Here is a 19,843-nt window from a genome sequence, read left to right as displayed (position 1 = left end):
TTTAGACAGCTAGTGTAAGACATCTCGCTAGCAACAAACTCAGGAATCAAAACCTGAGAGTTTGCAAAGGAATTACAAGGTATTTTTCTAGTACTTTCTTTTGCCTCATGGTATAGAGACTTTGCCCTGCTGATGTACCTGTGAAACTAGTAAAGTTTATTATGAACAAGTATTTGAGTTGGTATGTGTTCCATGTCTTGCTCTATGCATTTCCAGTGTGCTTCTCTACCCAAACACTGTGCCAGAACCACAGTAGGCATCTGGATTCCTCTTTGTTCTCTGAGTGCTCAGATTTACTGCATGAGGGCTTCTCCTACAGCAGGCTGTGCTCTCGCCTCCTCTAGCTCTACCGTGATTTTATTGGAGGTAACCTTTATGGTCTTGGTGCATCCCTAAGGGGGCAGAAGCTTCAACTGTCAGCAAGGATGGGAATGTTGCTTAGTCTTTAAGGCTCAGCAGCAGCTGGTAAAATAGGACCAATTCTGCAAGCCTGTATGTGCTGCCACTGTGGACACATGATCTCTTCTCATCCTCCCCATAAAGACTCTGTAGTTTACAGGGGAGAGCTTTGACGGTGTTGCTTGCCCAAAGCCACATAGCATAGGAGACAATAATGCCACCTACTTTGGTGGACAAATGACAGATTATGCAGGGGCCACAGAGAAAAAGAGAAGGCAGCCCTTGTTCAGAGTTAAGAATTCCAAGACATCAGCAGCAGAGAATTCAACCGAGCTGGCTCCTGTGTGACTGCACACAGGTCACATAGCCATGACACTGGTCCTGCCCAAGAGCGTGTAGTAAAAATTAAATAAGGCAATATGACAATCAAAGAAGAGACCCAATACGTATCACGTGGTAGATATTTTTCTAGGGGCTTCGCAAATGCTAACACATCTCATCCTGTAAGTTAAGTACCTTCCTCAGCACCCCACTTTGTGGATGAGGGAATGGAGGTACAGGGAGGTTTAATAACTAACTGTCCCATGTCCACAAACCAATAAGCACTGGAGCCTGGACTTTACCCTGAGGGTCTGGAGACTGTTGCATAGGGCACATAGAATGTGCTTCCCATGTGGCCTGCATGTACACTGCCAAGGGAAGCTCTCAGCCATGTGCTAAATCAAGGCCCCTGATGTTATACCTACTGCGTTAGGATGGCGTCTGCATGCACGGGACACTGAAAATTTTGCTTTGAGCACTTACTTTTTTAGACAGTGTTTCTCTGTGTTGCCTTGGCTATCCTAGACTCACTTTGAAGACCAGGCTGGCCTTGAACTCACAGACATCCACCTGCCTCTGTCTCCCCAAGTACTGGGATTAAAAACATGCACCACCACCCGTTTTTTGTTTTGTTTTGTTTTGTTTTTTGAGAACATTTTAATATGCTGTTTATTTGACATCCTTGTGAGACATAAAAAAGTTTAAACTTTTTGTAAATTAAATTTTTTCTTTAAATTTATACACAGTAAAAACATGAAATAATGTCACTGAATTTTGACAAGGTACAAAAGAAAATATCAAGTTGGAAATATATTTAACCCAAAGAACATCTGAGTTAGGCTATATTGTCAAAAATGGGAGAAAAACACGAGTTTACAGTAGTCATGAAAATTTGGAAATAAACTTTAAAATGGCTTACAGATTTGTTCAGTTCATCTAATTAAATTATCTAGAGTTTATGACTGGAAATTTTCTTAAAATAATTTCCCATTATTTGGGAAATGAAAATGGAAGATCAGCCGCACTAAAATTGGCTTTGCTGCCCACCTTTATTGGATGCAGATGAGAAACTGGTATGAACGTTTTGGGAACCATCTAGGACTTTAACTCACAAGACTTGCTTTCTGAAAGGATTACTGCACAACAGCTCTTTCAAATGGCAGCTGGCAACAGACATCCCCTCAAGGTACCCTGGACCCATGCGGGAGAACAGAGGACTAGAATCTGTTTATAGTTAGGGTAAGGAGGAATGAGTACCACAAAAGATGTTCAGAGCCTCTTTGTTTTTCCTTAAGGGCTCATAATGACCCTCATTAAAAAAAAAAAAAAAAAAAAAAAAAATTAAAAAGCTTCATGCAACATCCCATTTTCTGGGAAATTGAACTGTCATTATTGGTGATGCTAAATGATTTCAGAAGTCATGATTTCATGAGGGTAAGGGGGGACAAGCAGTGCAGATTTTACAAAAAATAGGGCAAGTCCGCTTGGCTGTCCCTCACGTCTTCTTTTAGGCCTCCTGGCTGTCTGTTAGCATGAGACAGCTGTCAGGTGCTGCTAGAACAGGTGCTCTGAGAACTGTGGCACATGTGCACATCAACACTGACACTGGGGTGTCTTCAGAAGGTAGTGTGGAGTAACACTGCCTTGTGTCACCAAGTGGACTGTCTGGGGAGGCACACCCCGCAGTCACAGCTCCGTAAGACAAGACAGGGCTGCCCTCTGCTGGCCAAAGCTTGCTGGGCACTCAAAACCTTCCACTCTTGAATGGGAATTTCCTTAAAATTATTTCTTCTCAAAGAACTAGATGGGGAAGTGTGGAACTCACAAAAAGAAGATGCGGGGAGCCATGTCCTCTAGTACGTACTTCTGAGGCCTCATGAGCTAATCTGCTCTGGGCGCCCCCACTACCAAGAGTCCATACTTGGCTACCAAACTGCTTTCAAACCTGAAAGCAGCCTATGGGAACTTTCCAATAAAAATGTCAAAATTAAAGCTGAAAAATTAGCTGAAACAAAAATCATCCAGCCCCCCAAAAGAGGACTATAAATAGGAACACATCCTAAGTTTTCTCTGAGACTTCACCAAGGTGGGTGATAGTCACAGCCAAACTTTAAGTGTTTTGATTTTTATGTGACTTTTTACCCATACAGAGTACATAGATGATTGTGTTCTCTGTGGTGTTTAGGTGTGGGGAAGAGGCAATACAGCCTGGCCTCTTGTGTCATCCGGGCTTTGAGGTTACCCTCACCTAACTGCCTCTGTGGTGGGGAATAAACTATAATCTGGTTTCCATCTCACAGCCGTGATGATAATGAAGCTGTGATAGCAATAACAAAGACCCTAAAGGACCATTGTGAGGATGAGGTGGGATTATTCACTTAAAGTGTGTGTCTGCACAACACAGGGTAGAAATTGTCACAGGAGGTGAGCCGCTGTGTTTGGCACGCCTCTTCTGATGGTGGGCTGACCAGACGTGCAGTAGCAGCCAGGCTATTACACTCCTCTGAACAGCAGGGATCTTGGCTGTACCTTAGAGGAGATTTAAGAGAATCATTTCCCGAGTTCCCCAAGACTGTACAGCGTCTTGTGAGTGCAGTCTAGGCATGAGAGGGGTTTTGTTTTGTTTTGTTTTGTTTTGTTTTTCTTTAAGTTCCCAGTGGTTCTAACAGCCTGATTGGACTCCTCTGTAGGGTCTGGGGTCCAAGCACCTTAGATGACAAAGTAGTAGAAATATGAGTCCTCAGGCCTGCTCTAAACCTATTGGATCTACATTGTACAAAATTGCATGAATCCAAAGCTCTCTGAGAAGGTCACGAAGCAAGAGGATCCAGGACACCTACTAGAGCCTCAAAGTGCTAAGGAGCGTCTTGGTGACTAGCAGGCTTCAGGAACACTGGGGCCAGACCCACGCTTCATAGTCATCAGGGCTGGAGGGGGCCAGATGCTAAAGAATGTTAAGGTTGGGGAAGAAGATGATCTCTTTCCCCAAAGTGATCCCCCAAGTTGACTGAGAGATTGTTTATAACTATTTGAAGCTGGCTCAAGAGGCTGCGAAGCCCCGTGTCTTGGCCAGCGTTACTGTTGCTGTGATGAAACACCAGAAACAGAGCAAATTGGGGAGGAAAGGTTTTATTCAGCTTGTGCTTCCTCTCCACAGTTCATCATCAAAGGAGATCAGGCAGGAACCTGGATGCAGGAGCTTTCGCAGAGGCCATGGCGGGGTGCTGCTTGCTGGCTTGATCCTCATAGCTTACTCAGCCTGCTTTCTTACAGAACCCAGGACTACCAGCCCAGGGATGGCCCCTCCTATAATGAGCTGGTCTACAGCTGGCACGTATGGAAGCATTTTCTTTCTTTTTTTTTTCTTTCTGAGACAGGGTTTCTCTGTGTAGCCTTGTCTGTCCTAGACTCGCGTTGTAGACCAGGCTGGCCTCAAACGCACAGAGATCCCCCTGTCTCTGCCCCTCAGAGTGCTGGGAATAAAGGCATGTTTCACCATGCCTGGCTTGAAACATTTTTTTTAATTGAGGCTCCCTACACACAGATGACTTTAGCTTGCGCCAAGATGACGTAAAACTATCCAGCACACCCCATAAGACTGCCCTGCAAGGATCATGGCCCTAAAGAAAGGTGTGCTGTTGTTTGATGGTTGTAGAAGTTAGTGAAAGGCAAGTTTGGCCACTGTGAGCTGCCCTCATAGAGAATATACTATGCTTGCTAGTTAATGAATTCCTCAGACAGAAATCACAAAGGCTGGAGAGACAGAGGACTCTGATCACCACTGCCTCACACATATGGTGTCTGCAGTGGTCCTGGGAAAGTCACGGTATCACAGTCCTCTATGATATACAAACTAGAGGAGCCCACTACTTTGGATTTCCACACTGGACCCCAACAGGAACGGACAAGACTAAACCAAATTCCATGTAACCAAACTGAAACTTATAATTGGACTTTTCAGGGTTGGGGTGGGGGAGTGAACAGATAATCACCAAGGCTCCTAGACAGGCCAGTTTTGAGTATGTTATTCTGAAGTTCCTAAAAATAGGCATGTTAGTTTTTACTCTATTGTTCTGTGACCCTGTTCCTGCCTTAAACTTTCTTTAATTTAAAAAAAAAAAATGTTTGTTTTGGAGACAGAGCCTTACTATATAGCTCTGACTGGCCTGGAACTCACAGAAATCTGCCTGCCTCTGCCTCTACTACTGAGTGCAGGAACTGCTGGCATGCCACCTTTTGTCCAACAAGAAAAGTAATTTGTAGCACTCAATCACACTTTTTTCTTCCCTATTGGCATTCTGCTTTCCTCTGCTTCTAAAACTACCTTTCCCTGATTGGTTCGTTGAAACCCTCATTCTGGAGTCTAGATAACTGTGTTGTCATTTTGTCTTGACACCTTTAACGTTCTATATGGAATGTACCTTAATGCTGGTGGTTCTGGCCAGCTTAATACAGACCAGTATTATTATGGGGCTCAGTAGTTAAGACTACTTGTTACTCTTGAAGAGGGCTTTGGTTCGGTTTCCAACATCCGAATGCTGCCTCAACTGTCTGTAATTCCAGTTCCTGGGGAACTGGCCTCTCTGCACGCATGTGGTACATATACACACATGCAGGCAAAGATGTATGCATGAGAATAAATCTAAATCAAACACCCCAGGAAGTAGGCATTATTCTTCTCATTCTCTTTGGGCTGTGCAAGCAGGTCGGCAGCCTCTTAGGAGGATGGCTTTGGACATAAGTTGATGAATTCATTTTTATTTTATGCCTATTTATATTTTGCCACATGCATGTCTGTGCACCAAGTGCGTGCAGTGCTCACAGAGACCAGAGGAGGGCGTCAGTTCTCTTGCAACTGGAGTTGGTTCTCTTGGAACTGTGAGCCGTTCAGTGGGTGCCGGGAATCGAGCCTAGGCCCTCACAAGAGCCCGCTGCTCTTTACCGTTGAACCATCTCGTCTTTAGACGTTTAAACAATATGATAATACACAAATGAGAACAACACCCTTTCTCAACTAGTTGCCTGGCAACTGCCTACTAACTTCCCACTAACCCACAAACTGCTGGCACAACGACTTCCTTGTGACTTCAGTAGGGCTTTTGCGCCTGTGCGCGCCCTTGCGACCGGAAAAACGTCATACTCCGACGATTTCCGGGAAGTCCCGGAAGTGGTTTGTGGCGCGTGCGCGGTGCTTCTGTGGTAACGGGGCAGTTTCCACCGGCTTGAGGCGTCTCCGAGCTCTGGGGTCTCCTGACCGCTCCCCCTCTGCCCCCTACCAGAGCAGGTTCGTGGCTTCGGTCCCCGCCGCATGCGCAACCCCCAGCCGGCCGCGCGCCGCGTCCCTGTCCCCGCCGGCCGCGCTCCGTCAAGAAGCCTGGCCCGCGCGCGTCTTGGTCCGCGTGGGGAAACAGCCTGGGAGGCTGCGCCCCTCTCTTGAGGCCGGTCCGTAAGCGGAGCCCTCGGCCGGCCCTTCTCGCGTGTGCGCGCCGCCCAGGCCACGGAGGTGGGGAGAGGGCGAGGGAGACGCGGCGGGTGACGCGTGTGCCCGTGGCGTGCTCCGACGGGAGGGGCGCGGCCGACCCGGCGGGCGTGGGTGCGCGCCTGGGAGGTGGAGGTTCAGGAGTTCGAGACCAGCCCGAGCTAACAGTGGGTCCCCAGACAGCCTGGGCTTCAGGAGTCCTCATTTCAAAAAGCCCAACCAAACAGCCCTCAGAGGTGTTTGGGCTGGAGAGATGATTGCGCCGTTTCTTCCAGAGTCCGGCAGCTCCCAGCGGCCGCCCACCCTCTTCTGGCCTCCTTGGACGTAGCATTCACGTGTACATACCCACTCAAGGACTTGAGGAAACAAGACAAATCGTTAAGTAAACTCTACTGTAGAGTTTACGGTTTTAAGCCCTGTGACTGAGGGTCATTTAGTTCCTTTAACTCCAGGAAGGAGGGATTAGCGTTTCCGGCTTAAAGGTAGGGAAATCAAGGATAATTCACGTTCCGAAGACCCGCAGCTGTGCAGAAGCCCTGCCTTAACTTTGCTGGCTCGGGCTGGCAGGAGAGCTGCAAGTTGGTGCATCTCCACGTGTGCAGGCCGGTCCCGAAGTTATCAACACCTGACTTCTTGTCTCACGGGTCCTTTTCTGAGATGTGAATGTACTCCTGACTCAGGCTCTGACCCGATATGTCTATTTTGAAGCCAGGGGGACTCTAATGCGTTCTCAAAATTTCCTTGGGTTTCCCCTTCCTATGTTAAGGAAGCGACCCTCAGCAAGCGGATTGCTCTGCTGTTAGCCTCCCTTTGGAGAGGTGGCTGTCTTGTTTATTAAGTAACACTTTGAGGTGTGACAAAAGTATAGTGAGTCTTGAATTATACTGCACAGATGGTTTCCTTGAAAACGGTGCAGTTGTTTATTGCATTCAGCATGTGCTAGACCATAAAATTTTTTTTCTTTTTTCTTCCTTGAAACAGGTTCTCTTGTAGGCTGTCCTCAGACTTCTGTACAGGCAGGCATGATCTGATCCTCCTAACACTACCTCCCAAGTGCAGAGATGATAAGTGCCATCTCACCTGACTAACCCTTAACTTTCTCTGCATTTTGTCATTGTTATGTGTGTGGATATGCATGTCACAGTCCACATGTGATCAGAGGACGACTTTGAGATGTCAGTTCTTTCCTAACTTTACCTTGATTCTGAGGATCAAACTCAAGTTTCCCAGGCTTGTGTATGAAGTGTCTTTACTACCTGAACCATCCTGTTGACCACTTCTGTATGATTTAGTGTGGGTCTCAGAGCAGCTCTGGAGCATGTGCAGCAGGAAGGTGAGGCATGGCAGGTGACCACATGGGCCTGCTAGACTGCTGTGTCAAGAAAAATCCCAGTGGTGAGGATGCTTGCTGGCTCCAGGTCTGCACTCACACACCTGACCTTTCAGTGCTCAGTAGCCAAAGTGCTTTGCTTTCTTTTGTTCATGCGTTCATGCGTTGGTTCATTTTTTCAAGTCAGGATTTCACTGTGTAGCCCTGGCTGGCAGTCCTGGAACTCACTCTGTAGACCAGGCTGGACTCAACCTCTCAGAGCTCCCCCTGCCTCTGCCTCCCAAGTGCTGGGATCAGAGTTGTGTGCCACCAGCGCCCAGTGTGGATTGCTTTTTTTAAAGCCTTCAGGAGGAATTGTTGGGCTTCTCCCAGGACTGGTTCTTCTTTCTAGGTAGCTTCATGAAGACACTGACATAAAATAGAGAACAGAAGAGGAAAGGGAGCTCCCAGGAAGGGACCCTTGGCACGGGAGACCCTCCTGCCTGCTGCTGGGTGCCTAGTGTACAGTTCTGTCTCTGGAGAGTGATACCTCTTTTCTAACTGCTGACTGAGGTACTGTAACATGTCAGTGTGGGCGCCTTAGTGCCAGCAAGGACATCCTTTCAATAGAGTAGAGCAAACTGGATGTGGAGTGTGGGAGTCTCCTTTCATATCTTTAAAACAAGGACATCCTTTCAATAGTGTAGAGGAAACTGGATATGGAATGTGGGAATCTCTCCCTTCATAGCTTCCAGAGGCTAAACTCTACTCTAAAAACAGGGGAGGACCCAGGTTCTGTGTAGCCCTGTCTGACCTGGAACTCACTGTGCAGGCCAGGCTGGCCTCATACCCAGAGATCCATCCTCCTCTGCTTGAGTGTTGGAATTATACTATGCTGACAGAAAAAAAAAAAAAAACCCTTTTATAAGGCATTCTGTTTGTTGCTTACTTAAATCTCTTCAGAAGAGCAAGGCCTGGCTTAGCATCACAGTGCTAGCCTCTCTGCAGTGTACTTTGTGTCACCTACGGGGCCTGTTCTTAATGTTTCCCACCTTGTGTTTTACAGCCAACATGAGTCTGTTTGGATCAACGTCTGGTTTTGGGACTGGTGGGACTAGCATGTTTGGAAGCACAACCACAGATAATCACAACCCAATGAAGGTATCACCCAGACCCTCACAGGGCATGCAGAAAGACTTAGGTCAGGTGTCCTGTAGTACTGACAGCTGGAGAGGCAAAGAGTCTAAGAGCCTTCTGTGGGGTAAAAGGGAAGCGAGGTGGGGGGGGTCTCTGGCTGGCTTAGGAGTCACCTGGGGTGAAGCACAAAGCTCATCCTCTGCAGGACTAGTGTCCTGTCCTCGCTTCTAGCTACCACAACTACCCCAGCCATCTGGGAGAGTCAAAGCTTCCCAGGAAGAGCTGGGAGCCACAGCAGACATTGACCTAAACCTGAGCCACCTTGAGGTCACTTTTGGATAACATAGTGTGGATTTCAGAGCTATCTTAGAGAATGTGCACTGTTCTGTGTTTGCACATCAGAGTGAAGACTGGGTGGGGATGGGGCAGCTTGGCCACACACTTGGAGCAGGTGGTGGCCACTGCATGTCCATGATGCCTTGGTGCATTTCATTCAGCACATTTCTAAGCAGCAGCTCTACTATTTTCCCTGTCCTGTGTATTACTCCTTTGTTTTGATCAAAGTAAGGAAAGCTTAGCTCTCAAGGTAAGGAGAGACAAGCTCCTTATCAAGGTGATGATATGTACATTTTAACCCTGTCCTTGCCTCCCCAGGATATCGAAGTAACATCTTCTCCCGATGATAGCATCGGTTGTCTGTCTTTCAGTCCACCAACCTTACCAGGAAACTTCCTTATTGCAGGATCATGGGCTAATGATGTAAGTGCTTCTCAGGCTGTAGGCAAGGCTAGCTTGCCCTTTAAGCGCCGTTCTATCTGAGTGAAACGGGGCTAAAGCTTATGCGTGTCCCTTCCTAAGACACAGTATAGACACTGTCCTTCTGCCCAGCAGCCAGCCAGGCACTTCCCAAAGGTTCCATGTTCCCAACTCAGCTGCACTGTTTATACTGCTTGTTAACCTTTCTTGTATCCAGAAAATGTCCTTCAGATGGCAGACTTTAAATAACAGGGCAGATTCTTAATAACTGTTAATTAGCCACTTTCTACGTCAAGCTCAGTGAGTGCACAGAGGGAAGTGTGATGGGCATGGATGTCAGAAGACTCCACTCAGCCTGGCATCCCTAGACCATTCTACATTCATGATCAGAAAGAAATGTGTGTGCTAAACTCATTTTACTCCTATCAAGTTAGCAAAAATAAGCAGCTTTGATGAGTCATAGTATGAGGGAGACAGGGTGGAGCCTTCCGGTACTACTGGTAGGCAGGCCAGTTGCAGCAGCTCTTCAGAATCTTTCCTTTTAAGCCCTGAGTTCTATTGACTCTACATGTAGAACTTGGGGGAGACACCTAATGCTGCCCTTTGCATCCCCAGAGTTAAGGACTGTGCTCATGTCTGTGTTTCAAGACAATGGCTTCACGTGGATGTGTGTGAAACCGAGACACAGATCTGCGCAGCTAATTTTGATGTTCCCAGGTCCAGGGCTGCGGCTCTAGAGGCAGAGCACTCACCTGGAATGAGTGAGGCCCTGGGTTCCATTCCCAATACCACAGAAAGCCCAAGCTTAAGGCCATACGTAGCTATTGCCTGACTTTGCTATACAGGACCAGGCTTGTTTGCTATACAGACAGGCCCTGTCTCCAGAAGTGTTTAGGAAAAGATTCTAAACTGGCCTGCAACACTGAGGACACAGGGAGTGTTGGGGAGGGAAGATAGGAAGATTGAACAAGCTTGTTTTCTTTTTACTCATCTGACTTGCTGCTTTAGTGTTAGATGAAAACCAGGTTTGGTGGTGCACACCTGTTATCCCAGCCTAGAAGATGAAGCAGGAGGATCACAAGTTCAAGGTCATCCTCAGCTTCATAGTGAGTTCAAAGCCACTCTGGGCTATGTGAAACCCCGTCTCAAAAATAAACCAAGTTAGAGTACATTCAAAGATGGACAGGGTGAGAATGCAGTTGGAGGAAAGCTGCCACTACAAAGGTGAAAGGCATAGAGGCTGCCCATGTGTTTCAGACTGTTTTCCTGATTGTTTGTTTTTAAGATGTATGTGCATTGAAGGAATCCTGAATGTACAGAGAAATAGTTCTCTCTGGTAGAATTTGGTGATTTTTTTTTTTTTTTTTTTTTTTTACTGTCATAGTTACAAAATCTGAAAAATGCATAACTTTAACAGGAAAATGATACAGGAAGCATTATAGTAGAAAGGCAAATTTCCTCTTCAGGTTTGAGTGATTGCTGAGCCAGCAACTTGGCTAGGTGTGAGTGGTACAGTTTGTGTGTTTCTGTTGCTCAGCAGTAGAAAAGCCACTGCTTGTACATTTCACTAGATTTGCTTTTGAAGTTAGATAATTGGATTGATGGAAGAAGTGTGCAGTAAACTGTACTAAGTGTGCACATCAGAGACCAGGAACCACCCTGTTCTCATTAATCTGTCTTGTTCTTACAGGTTCGCTGCTGGGAGGTGCAAGACAGCGGGCAGACCATTCCAAAAGCCCAGCAGATGCACACCGGACCAGTGCTCGATGTCTGCTGGAGTGATGTATGTCTTGTTTCCTTTTTATTGCTTTTTTTTTTTTTTAAAGACAGGGTCTGTATTAGTTACATTCCTATTTCTATTGCTGTGACAAAACCATGACCAAAGCTACTCATAAAAATTAAGTGTTGGTTGACCTTATGGTTTTAGAGGGTTAGGGTCCCAGCTGCTGTGCCACCGCTGCTGAGAGCCTCTGAGGTAAAAGAAATCCTTTTATTGGAATGTTTCGGTCAGGTTTGGTGAGGCAGTACTGAAAAATTAGTCTGTTGTCTCTTGATGTGCATGAGCTAAGTCAATTTTGTTTTATGTTTGTTTTTGTAATGTATTTTGGGGTGTGGTGTGTTATTTGTGTGGTGGTGTTGGTGTCTTCCTCTGTTCTCTGCCCCTACCATGAGGGTTATGTAATTGGTCAGTTAGGCTTGGCAGTGACCTTTACTCACTGGCCATTTCACCAGTTGACATTTGATTTCATTCTGTAACTTTCAAAGCCCTGTTTTTCCTTTCTTTTTTTTCCTTTTGGTTTTGACACAGGGTTTCTTTGGGTAGCCCTAGTTGTCCTGGAACTTGCTCTGTAGACAAGGTTGGCCTCGAACTCAAGAGATCTGCCTGCTTCTGCCTCCCCAAGTGTAGGATTAAAAGCGTGCACCACCACTGTCCCACAAGACCCTGTCTCTGTGAGCTCTGAGTGTCAGCTTCCAGCTGTGTAAGTGTGTATGAGACAGTGTGCGGTGTGCTGGCTCCTAACTAATAGGCAAACACAGTGCAGAGCAGTGCAGAGCAGACCCTGTCTTTGGGCGTCATGGAGACTTACTTTTGCTCAGCCAACAGACTGTCTGCTTTATTTTAGGATGGGAGCAAAGTGTTCACAGCATCATGTGATAAGACAGCCAAGATGTGGGACCTGAACAGCAACCAGGCCATTCAGATAGCACAGGTGAGAGACCTTTGTGGGTGGGCTGATGAGACAGCACTAACCAGTTTGGTTGAATGGTACTACAAAACTCTTCAGCATGTACATAGCGTGTTTTGTAAGCACTCTTGCTTATGCTAGTATTTCGCAGAACACTTTGCCATATGTCTTCCAGTTACATATAGGTGGTGATGAGAGTAGTGATGGCAAACTCTGTAAAAAGACAAGTAGGTGGTCCTTGACACATTTGGCATTTTGGCACCTGTGTGTGGTTTGCCTCTGTTAGTTACATGTGTTCGATTGTCATTCAGCAAGTGTTAGCTGAGTTCCTGCCAGTAACACACCACCTCCACCGAGGCCACACCTCCCAATAGTGCCACTGCCTGTGAGCCTATGAGGCCATTTTCATTCAAACCACCGCATCACCTGAGAGGCGGCAGGCTGGTTTTCCGCATAAAGACTATAAGAGTAGTGGTAAAGGTACTGTCAGAGGCCACTCTGGTTGAAGTATGGGGAAGGCTCCTGACAGGCTTTCCTCAGCAGCACCTATACTGAAAGCATCTCTCCCGCCTCCTGAGTGATGCATCCTAGGAAACAAATCAGCAGCACTAGTAAGTAGCATTCCCCAGATGGTTTCCTGTGAGGGAAGGGTAGGCTTGGGTTAGAAAGGAACATGGGTGCAAGACCTTGGGGGTCAAGGGAAGGTACTAAAATGCCCTTTGATTTTGTTATTAATTCCTGTAAATTTCCAGAATTAGTTATTGCACTAGTTATTCAAGTGTCTTTTTTGTCTTGTTGAAAGCATGATGCTCCTGTTAAGACCATACATTGGATAAAAGCCCCAAACTACAGCTGTGTGATGACTGGGAGCTGGGATAAGACTCTGAAGGTATGCTGTGTGGCTGAGGGGTTGTGCACCCTTGAAGATGGGTCCTCATCAATTTCTTAGTGCTGCTCCTTTTTGCTTTCAGTTTTGGGATACCCGCTCATCAAATCCTATGATGGTCTTACAACTCCCTGAGCGTTGTTACTGTGCAGATGTGGTAAGGAATCTCACTTGCTTTTCAAAAGCTGAATAAGGACAGCTCTTCTTTGCATCCCGATTTGTAGGTGATCTAAATCTTTCAATGTTGACAGACTCAGCCCCTCTATTACATTTGGTGCTCCATTTGTCCTAGAAGTGCCATGTGCTGAGTTTTGAGCATTCTTCTTTTGTTTTCTTTGGGGCAGGAGTTGGAAGCACTGGACTTTGGTTCACTTGTTTGAGCATGTGTCACCTGTCCTCCCTTTTGTGGGGAGATAGCGTATGTGATGGTAGATGAGTGCAGACAGAAGAGATCTTGTGTGTGGTTCTGATCTCAGAACTGCCTTGGTGAAATGGAGACTGAAGTGCTTTCTCTATGCCTTTAGTTAGGTCTTAAGGCTTTGTAGCAACTGCCCTGGTAATCCCACGGAAAATCCATCCTCATGACAGTGCATGGTGGGTGCTGATGCTCACATGTGTGTTTGTGGAAACATACCTGGCAGAGCACGGTTTCCCATGCCTGTAACTCCAGGTTGAAGGGCACAGGCATGACAATCTCTGTGAGTTCTAGCCTGGTTTATAGTGCTAGTTCCAGCCTAGCAAGACCCTGTCTCAACAAAGAAAAGAAAGAAGTGTATGGTACTCAAAGACAGGAGAGAAACACTGAAATACCAGGGCTCCAGAGACCAATCTAGGCTGTGTAGGGGGGAAAAACCACTCAGAATAAAATGCCCTAAATGTGTATGGGTATTCTGCTTACAGGTGTCTGGGTTTTCACAAACACATTGATACCACTGAATTACTTGGTTTTTGTTTGTTTTTCTAGACAGGATTTCTGTGTACCCAGGCTGTCCTGGAACTTGCTCTGTAGACCAGGCTGGCCTCAAACTCAGATTTGCCTGCCTCTGCCTCCTGAGTACTAGGATTAAAGGCAAGCACTACTACCACCCAGCAACACCAGTGAATTATTAAACTTTTTTATGTATTAGAATTTTTTGACTAAAATGTTGATTGAACACTTTGGTGTAAAAGCCTTTGTTAAGTGTGTATCTTCTTTTGTCTATTCCCTAGATATACCCAATGGCAGTGGTGGCTACTGCAGAGAGAGGCCTGATTGTCTATCAGTTAGAGAATCAGCCCTCTGAGTTCAGGAGGATAGAGTCTCCACTGAAACACCAGGTGGGTCATAGGCCATTGAGAAGCATACATTGAGCCTGCTGCATTCAAGATGGTGCACATGTGTGGGCACAGGTGCACAGTACTGATTTGAAAAGCTTGCTGCTATGTTCACAAGAGGCGAATTTAAGGAGGCAACAACATAGTTTGTCATGGCTGAGCTAGACCTCCTTCTCCCCCAAACAGCCCCCCGAGTGTTCTAGTACTGTTGAGTGCTCCCAGCTCATCTTGGTGGACTGGGTCTGTCCTCCATCTCAGGTCTATCCTAGTCAAAGAACTGTGAAGCCTTTCTGTTTCCCTGGTCTAGGTCTCCTTAGTCTAGCCTACGTCATAGCAAATAGGATGAGTTCCTGTCAAAACACAGGAAGAGAGGGTTTACAGGAAGGAGCAACCAGCAATGAAAAATCTACAGGGAACAGACACTAGTGAGGAACCTGTAGGTGCTAAGGGTATAAAGAAAAACTAATGACCCAATTAGAAACCTGTCCAAAGGTAATGAATGACCTGGCCAGCAGGTGTGAGTGCAGTCAGTGTTTCTAGTTATCCCGAGAGAGTCCCCAGCACTTCACACATGTTTTTAGACAGAACATAGGGCTTTAAGGAACACTTAAAGTGGTGGGAACACTTGCTGCACAGTGACAAGGGCCTGAATTCAGATTCCAGCGCTCATGACAAGATGAGCCTGACTATGTGTGCCTGTAACCCCAGTACTGTGGGAACTGGAGATGAGAGTATCCTTGGGCAACTGCCTTAAGAAAATACATAGGAGGTGACAGGACAGTTGACACCTGTGCATTTGCTCACATGCCTGCACATATATACCACTCACGTGTATGCACACACAGGAAATACAAATAAAAATTAAAATAAGAAAGTTTGCAAGTGTTGGCAAGAGTGTAGTGAAAGCTCCTTCTGTACCACGGAAGTGGCCTAAAGTGCCTGAGGTTCCCAGACACAGTCCAGTAGAACTGTTGTCAGGTTAGCAGTTCCGAAAAAGAATGAAATCAGGATGTTGAAGAGATGCTCATTTTAATAAATAGTAGGCTCGTGATAGCCAAGTGAGTGGCTGTTAGCCCTAAAATGAAGTAAGCTTGTTACTATACCATGGATGAACTTAGTGCTGATATACTAGGACAGAGCCTAGTTGGATCTCCCTGTCCATGATAGCCAAAATACTGGCTTTGTGTAGCTTGTCCAGAGTTCTCTGTAAGAGAGCTGTCTAACCTGAAAGGTGCTTACTGATCAAAGTGAGACCTTACTGTGTGTAGCTGAGCAGGGCTGGGACCTTGGGCTTGAGAACTGTGCTAAATAGGGACACCATGTTTTTGCACAGATGGCTTCTGGGGTCCTGGAGCTGTAGGAATGTTGGTAGCATTTGCTGAGGAGACAAAAAAACCTCATATTTGAGTCATGGTTTTAGTTCTTCTAAAACCTAAAAATAAGATGTGTTAACTAATCTTTACGTGGTGATAATGATCCCTCCCCTTTTATTTTAACCATAGCATCGATGTGTGGCTATTTTTAAAGACAAACAGAACAAGCCAACTGGTTTTGCCCTGGGGAGTATTGAGGGGAGAGTTGCTATTCACTACATCAACCCTCCAAATCCGTAAGTGACACTCACTGCCTGGGATGCTCTTTCCAACTGGTTCTGAAAGGAAGCTGAGATGCCCTTTTCTTTTCAGAGCCAAAGATAACTTCACTTTCAAGTGCCATCGATCCAACGGCACCAACACTTCGGCTCCTCAAGACATCTATGCAGTACGTTCCAACAGCACTCCATCTTGACAAGAAACCCCCCTGGAACCAGACTTGGAGCTGGCTCTCCAAGTGTACTGGGACCAGGAGTCATAGGAGAGCCTGTGTTTGTGCTTGTAGACTTCAGTGTTCTTTATAGACCTGTTGACTGACTCGGTTCATGATGTACATGGATGTGAGCTTGCAACTTGTCTCATAGTGATGGTAAAGATGTTCTGCTAAAAGAAGTCCTCAGCTTCTTCCTGAGGTTGCTGCTTGGTGTGGCCAGTGGGTGCAAAAGTGACTTTCTGTTCGGAGCTGTCAGTTGCCTCATGCAGCATGGCTAGGGAGTGAAATGTACCTGTGCGTTTGGTTTCCTGATTTTAGCAGAGAGCTACATTGGCAGAAAACTGCTTCTGCTTCTCATTGTGCATATTCACCTTTGCAGGTGAACGGAATTGCCTTCCATCCTGTGCATGGCACCCTTGCCACTGTAGGGTCTGACGGTAGGTTCAGCTTCTGGGACAAAGATGCCAGGACAAAACTAAAGACCTCGGAGCAGTTAGATCAACCTATAGCAGCCTGCTGCTTCAACCACAACGGAAACATCTTCGCCTACGCGTCCAGCTACGACTGGTCCAAGGTGAGGACTCCAGCCAGCTCTGTTCCTCCCTCTCAGGATATGTGTGCTCTTAGCCAGGCTATTGCTAATAGTCCTCTATTATAGAGGACTATTATAGAGGCTAGTCCTCTCTATAGAGGGCTAGTAGGAGCCTGAATTGGTGTGGGGTTTAGTGTCATCTTGAGTCAGAGTTTTGCACAAGGGATTGCCATGTCAGGGAGAGCCAGGATGAGCTCCTTGTTCTTGGATACAAAACAAGCATGCTGGGAGAAGCGGGGGAGGGCCAAGCGTTTAAGGTGTTACCGCAGTGGCATCAGTTGGTTTGGGCAGGGAAAGTTAGGAGCTGGCAGGGTTCTGGCTGAATCTTGAGGCATTGCAGGCAGTGGAATGTGAGCTCGGGACCATAATTCAGAACTCCTTGTGGAGTGTTGGTTGGAAGAAATGCCTCCAATTCTTTCCTTATGTTTTCATTTCTCTTCCCTTCGCTATACAGTGGATTTTCCCACCCACCCGTGCTTCTCATGGGCTTCCCAAACTCATGGTGGCTTTTCCATCTGTCTCAGCGTTTGCTGCTTCCTTCCTCCCCCACACAAGTTCCTACTCCATTTCTGTACACCGTTTTCTTGGTGCCATTGACATACATAAGAGAGAACATACATGCCAGTCTTGGAGAGCCTGCTCAGAGTCCTCTAGATATCACCTTCTCATGTGCAGACACACTTACTGTAGCTGCAGTACTGAGATACACTCAGTCTCCACACTGTCCCTGTCTAGTCCGCAAGCCTCCTTTCTGTTTCATTGAAGCTTTAGTTCCCATAGCTGTTTAAACGTCCTTGGGAGGCAGTTTCTGTCAGTTAGGACAGCCTTGGGGTTCTTCAAGATTGTTGTATGGCTGAGGCACCAGTCCTCATGCACAGCTGCTGCCTCCTGGCTCCCCTATTCACTTCTCTTTAGTGTGTTTCCAGCCTTAGGCAGAGTAGCACCCTCATGGTAGCTAAAATTTGTCTGCAGCTTCAGTTCTAGGGGATCTGATGGCCTCTTCTTACCACCTTGGGCATGGCACGCATATGTATACTCAGATACACACAGGCACATACATAAACAGATTTTAAAACAAAAAAGCTTGAAATGGCTGCTCACATTATAGTCTGAGCACTCAGGAGGCTGAGACTGGGGCAGAAGGATCACAGAGCCTAAACGGCTTGGCGAGACCTTCCTCAAACTTGAAGCAGGCTGTGTGTGTAGCTAGTACTTGGTTAGCATGGTGGCAAGGCCCTTGCTTCAGTCCCCAGCACCACCAAAGAAAAGGAATGTTTTGAAAACAAGAAAAAACTTGCATTCTAATGGGAGCCACAGAGCACAATGAAGTGGAAGAGAAAGCTTATTCAAGTGGTGCTGAGAGATTGAAGTCAGAGCTGAGCATACTGGGAAAGCAGAGGCAGGTGAACTCTGTTGAGTTTGAGACCAGGGTGGTCTACATAGTGACACCCTGTCTCAAAAAACCAAAAATTAAAAAAATTGGAGTTGAAATTTGTGGAAGCATGCAGGATCACAGTGGGTGTTGTGTGAACAAGTCAAAAACAGGCTCAGCGATCCTCTGCTCAGGGATAGAGAACATGGCTCCAGTGTGCAACCCTGGTTGCATATATGAGCGTACAGTCTGAACATTCAGAAAAGCTAAACTTCCCATATTGTGATATTTCATCCTTGACTACTAAAACTCTTGAACTTAATATGCCTGCTGCGGTGAGAGTAAAAGTGCGTGTGTGCTGCAGCTCTGCAGCTTCCTACATCTCACCTCACCTGTTTGGCCATGGTGCTGCATTCCCTCTTCACACTGGGCTCCATTCAAGGGCTGCATTCACAGCCTCTGCAGGCTGCTATGTCCTCTTGGTACAGAGCCCCTCTCTGCCCCACCCACTGATGAACCTAGACTTATGCTGTCCTGGGAGCTGTTCCTTCCCACAGAGCATGGGAGAGCTTAGCTGTCTGTGATACCACTGGTCAGGGCTAAGACTAAGCCTGAGACTCTGAGCAGTTGTCTTGGCAGTGAAGTCACAGTCCAGACTAGTGCCTGGAAGACTACAGAAAAGCCCACCCTAGCAGAACACCATTGAGAGCCAGGCCCCGTGCTCTAAGGGTAGAAGTCATGCATAACATGACTGTTAACTTCTCTCCATCCTTACTTTGCCTTCTCGGGTGGCTTTAAGTTCTCAGAGCAGGACTTGTGTGGTACGAGTGTAGCTGTTGCCTTTAGTACTAACATCATTGGTCTTTTGTTTTGCGTGTGTTTTTTTCTTCTTCTTCAGGGACATGAATTTTATAATCCCCAAAAGAAAAATTACATTTTTCTTCGTAACGCAGCTGAAGAGCTAAAGCCAAGGAATAAGAAATAGTGACCTGAAGCTGGGGGCTGTTGGAACTTCATCTCCACTTCACCTCATCTCTGCCCAAACTTGGGCCCCAGCTATGGGTGGTCCACAGTCCTGGATGTGGGTCTCCACCCTTGGAGGGACTTATGTTCAGCGGTCAGCTCAGCATCCTGGCCACTTGCCTTCTCTCCATTCCACTCCCTGCTGCAGTTTTCCTGTAAGGGAACTGAGATTCGAACTGAAGTGAGAATCTTGAGGGCATTGTGTTGTCCAGCAGTGTGTATTTGACAGTGTTGGTTGGGAACTGTTGATGAGCCCTGTGTTGTGTTTTCTAATAAAATATTTTGAAGATGCCCTGTCCCTTCATCCCTTTCTCCACCCTCAGGAAGTAGCCATCTCATCAATGCTGGGTTCCAAGAATATTCAGGATTTTTGTCAGCCCCTGAAAAGCCATGTGAGGAAGGTGTGATGTCCCAAGAGATCGGTCACCTTTCCCAGAACTGTGGGTCTTCCTTCCACAGCTCTCATTTAACCCATAGAAATGGGAGACAGTGGATCTCAGGTGACTGGTCCTGCCTAAGGATCTAGGATGTTCTTGGAATCCACTAGGCAACTCAGTTGAGACCCCGTTTCAAAGTACAAATCAGAGAGGGCTGGGGATGGGCTAACATGCCACATGAGCCCTGGTTTTCACCCTCAGCAAACACTTCGCCACAAGATCATCATGACAGTGTCTGCCCTGGGTTTCTCATATAATCAACAAAGATGTGTTTGACATGCAAATGTGTTTAAAGTATGCAGTGACCTGTTTGGAGGCAAATATA

At 46.6% G+C, this 19,843-nt stretch overlaps 1 protein-coding gene across 3 annotated transcripts; it reads left to right on the top strand.

The window, feature by feature from the left end:
• Positions 1-5,893: 5,893 nt before the first annotated feature.
• Positions 5,894-19,372, top strand: Rae1 (ribonucleic acid export 1). 3 transcript variants are annotated; one of them, XM_055596114.1, is made up of 13 exons: positions 5,894-6,004; positions 7,925-8,081; positions 8,575-8,669; positions 9,300-9,404; positions 11,092-11,184; positions 12,026-12,112; positions 12,891-12,977; positions 13,060-13,131; positions 14,184-14,291; positions 15,791-15,897; positions 15,974-16,049; positions 16,474-16,668; positions 18,957-19,372. In XM_055596114.1, exons 3-13 carry the CDS (start codon positions 8,580-8,582, stop codon positions 19,041-19,043), a joined length of 1,107 nt encoding a protein of 368 aa, XP_055452089.1. In that variant the 5' UTR covers positions 5,894-6,004; positions 7,925-8,081; positions 8,575-8,579; the 3' UTR covers positions 19,044-19,372. The 3 variants fall into 3 exon arrangements, with proteins under 3 accessions (XP_055452089.1, XP_055452088.1, XP_055452087.1); XM_055596113.1 differs by having other exon boundaries at positions 7,921-8,081; XM_055596112.1 differs by lacking the exon at positions 7,925-8,081.
• Positions 19,373-19,843: the final 471 nt, after the last annotated feature.

This window comes from Psammomys obesus, unplaced genomic scaffold (genome assembly GCF_907164565.1).
Source record: "Psammomys obesus unplaced genomic scaffold, mPsaObe1.curated_primary_1811, whole genome shotgun sequence".
Lineage (NCBI taxonomy): Eukaryota > Metazoa > Chordata > Mammalia > Rodentia > Muridae > Psammomys > Psammomys obesus.
The sequence above is the reverse complement of the archived record's forward strand: the minus strand, read 5'-3'. Positions and strand labels throughout refer to the sequence as shown.

Bases quoted from the DNA above. Each gene is read 5' to 3' on its own strand.
- Rae1 (XM_055596112.1), top strand. From the start codon at position 8,580: ATGAGTCTGTTTGGATCAACGTCTGGTTTTGGGACTGGTGGGACTAGC. The intron at 11,185-12,025 runs GTATGTCTTGTT...GCTTTATTTTAG, and splicing joins TCGATGTCTGCTGGAGTGAT to GATGGGAGCAAAGTGTTCAC. The intron at 12,113-12,890 runs GTGAGAGACCTT...TCTTGTTGAAAG, and splicing joins AGGCCATTCAGATAGCACAG to CATGATGCTCCTGTTAAGAC.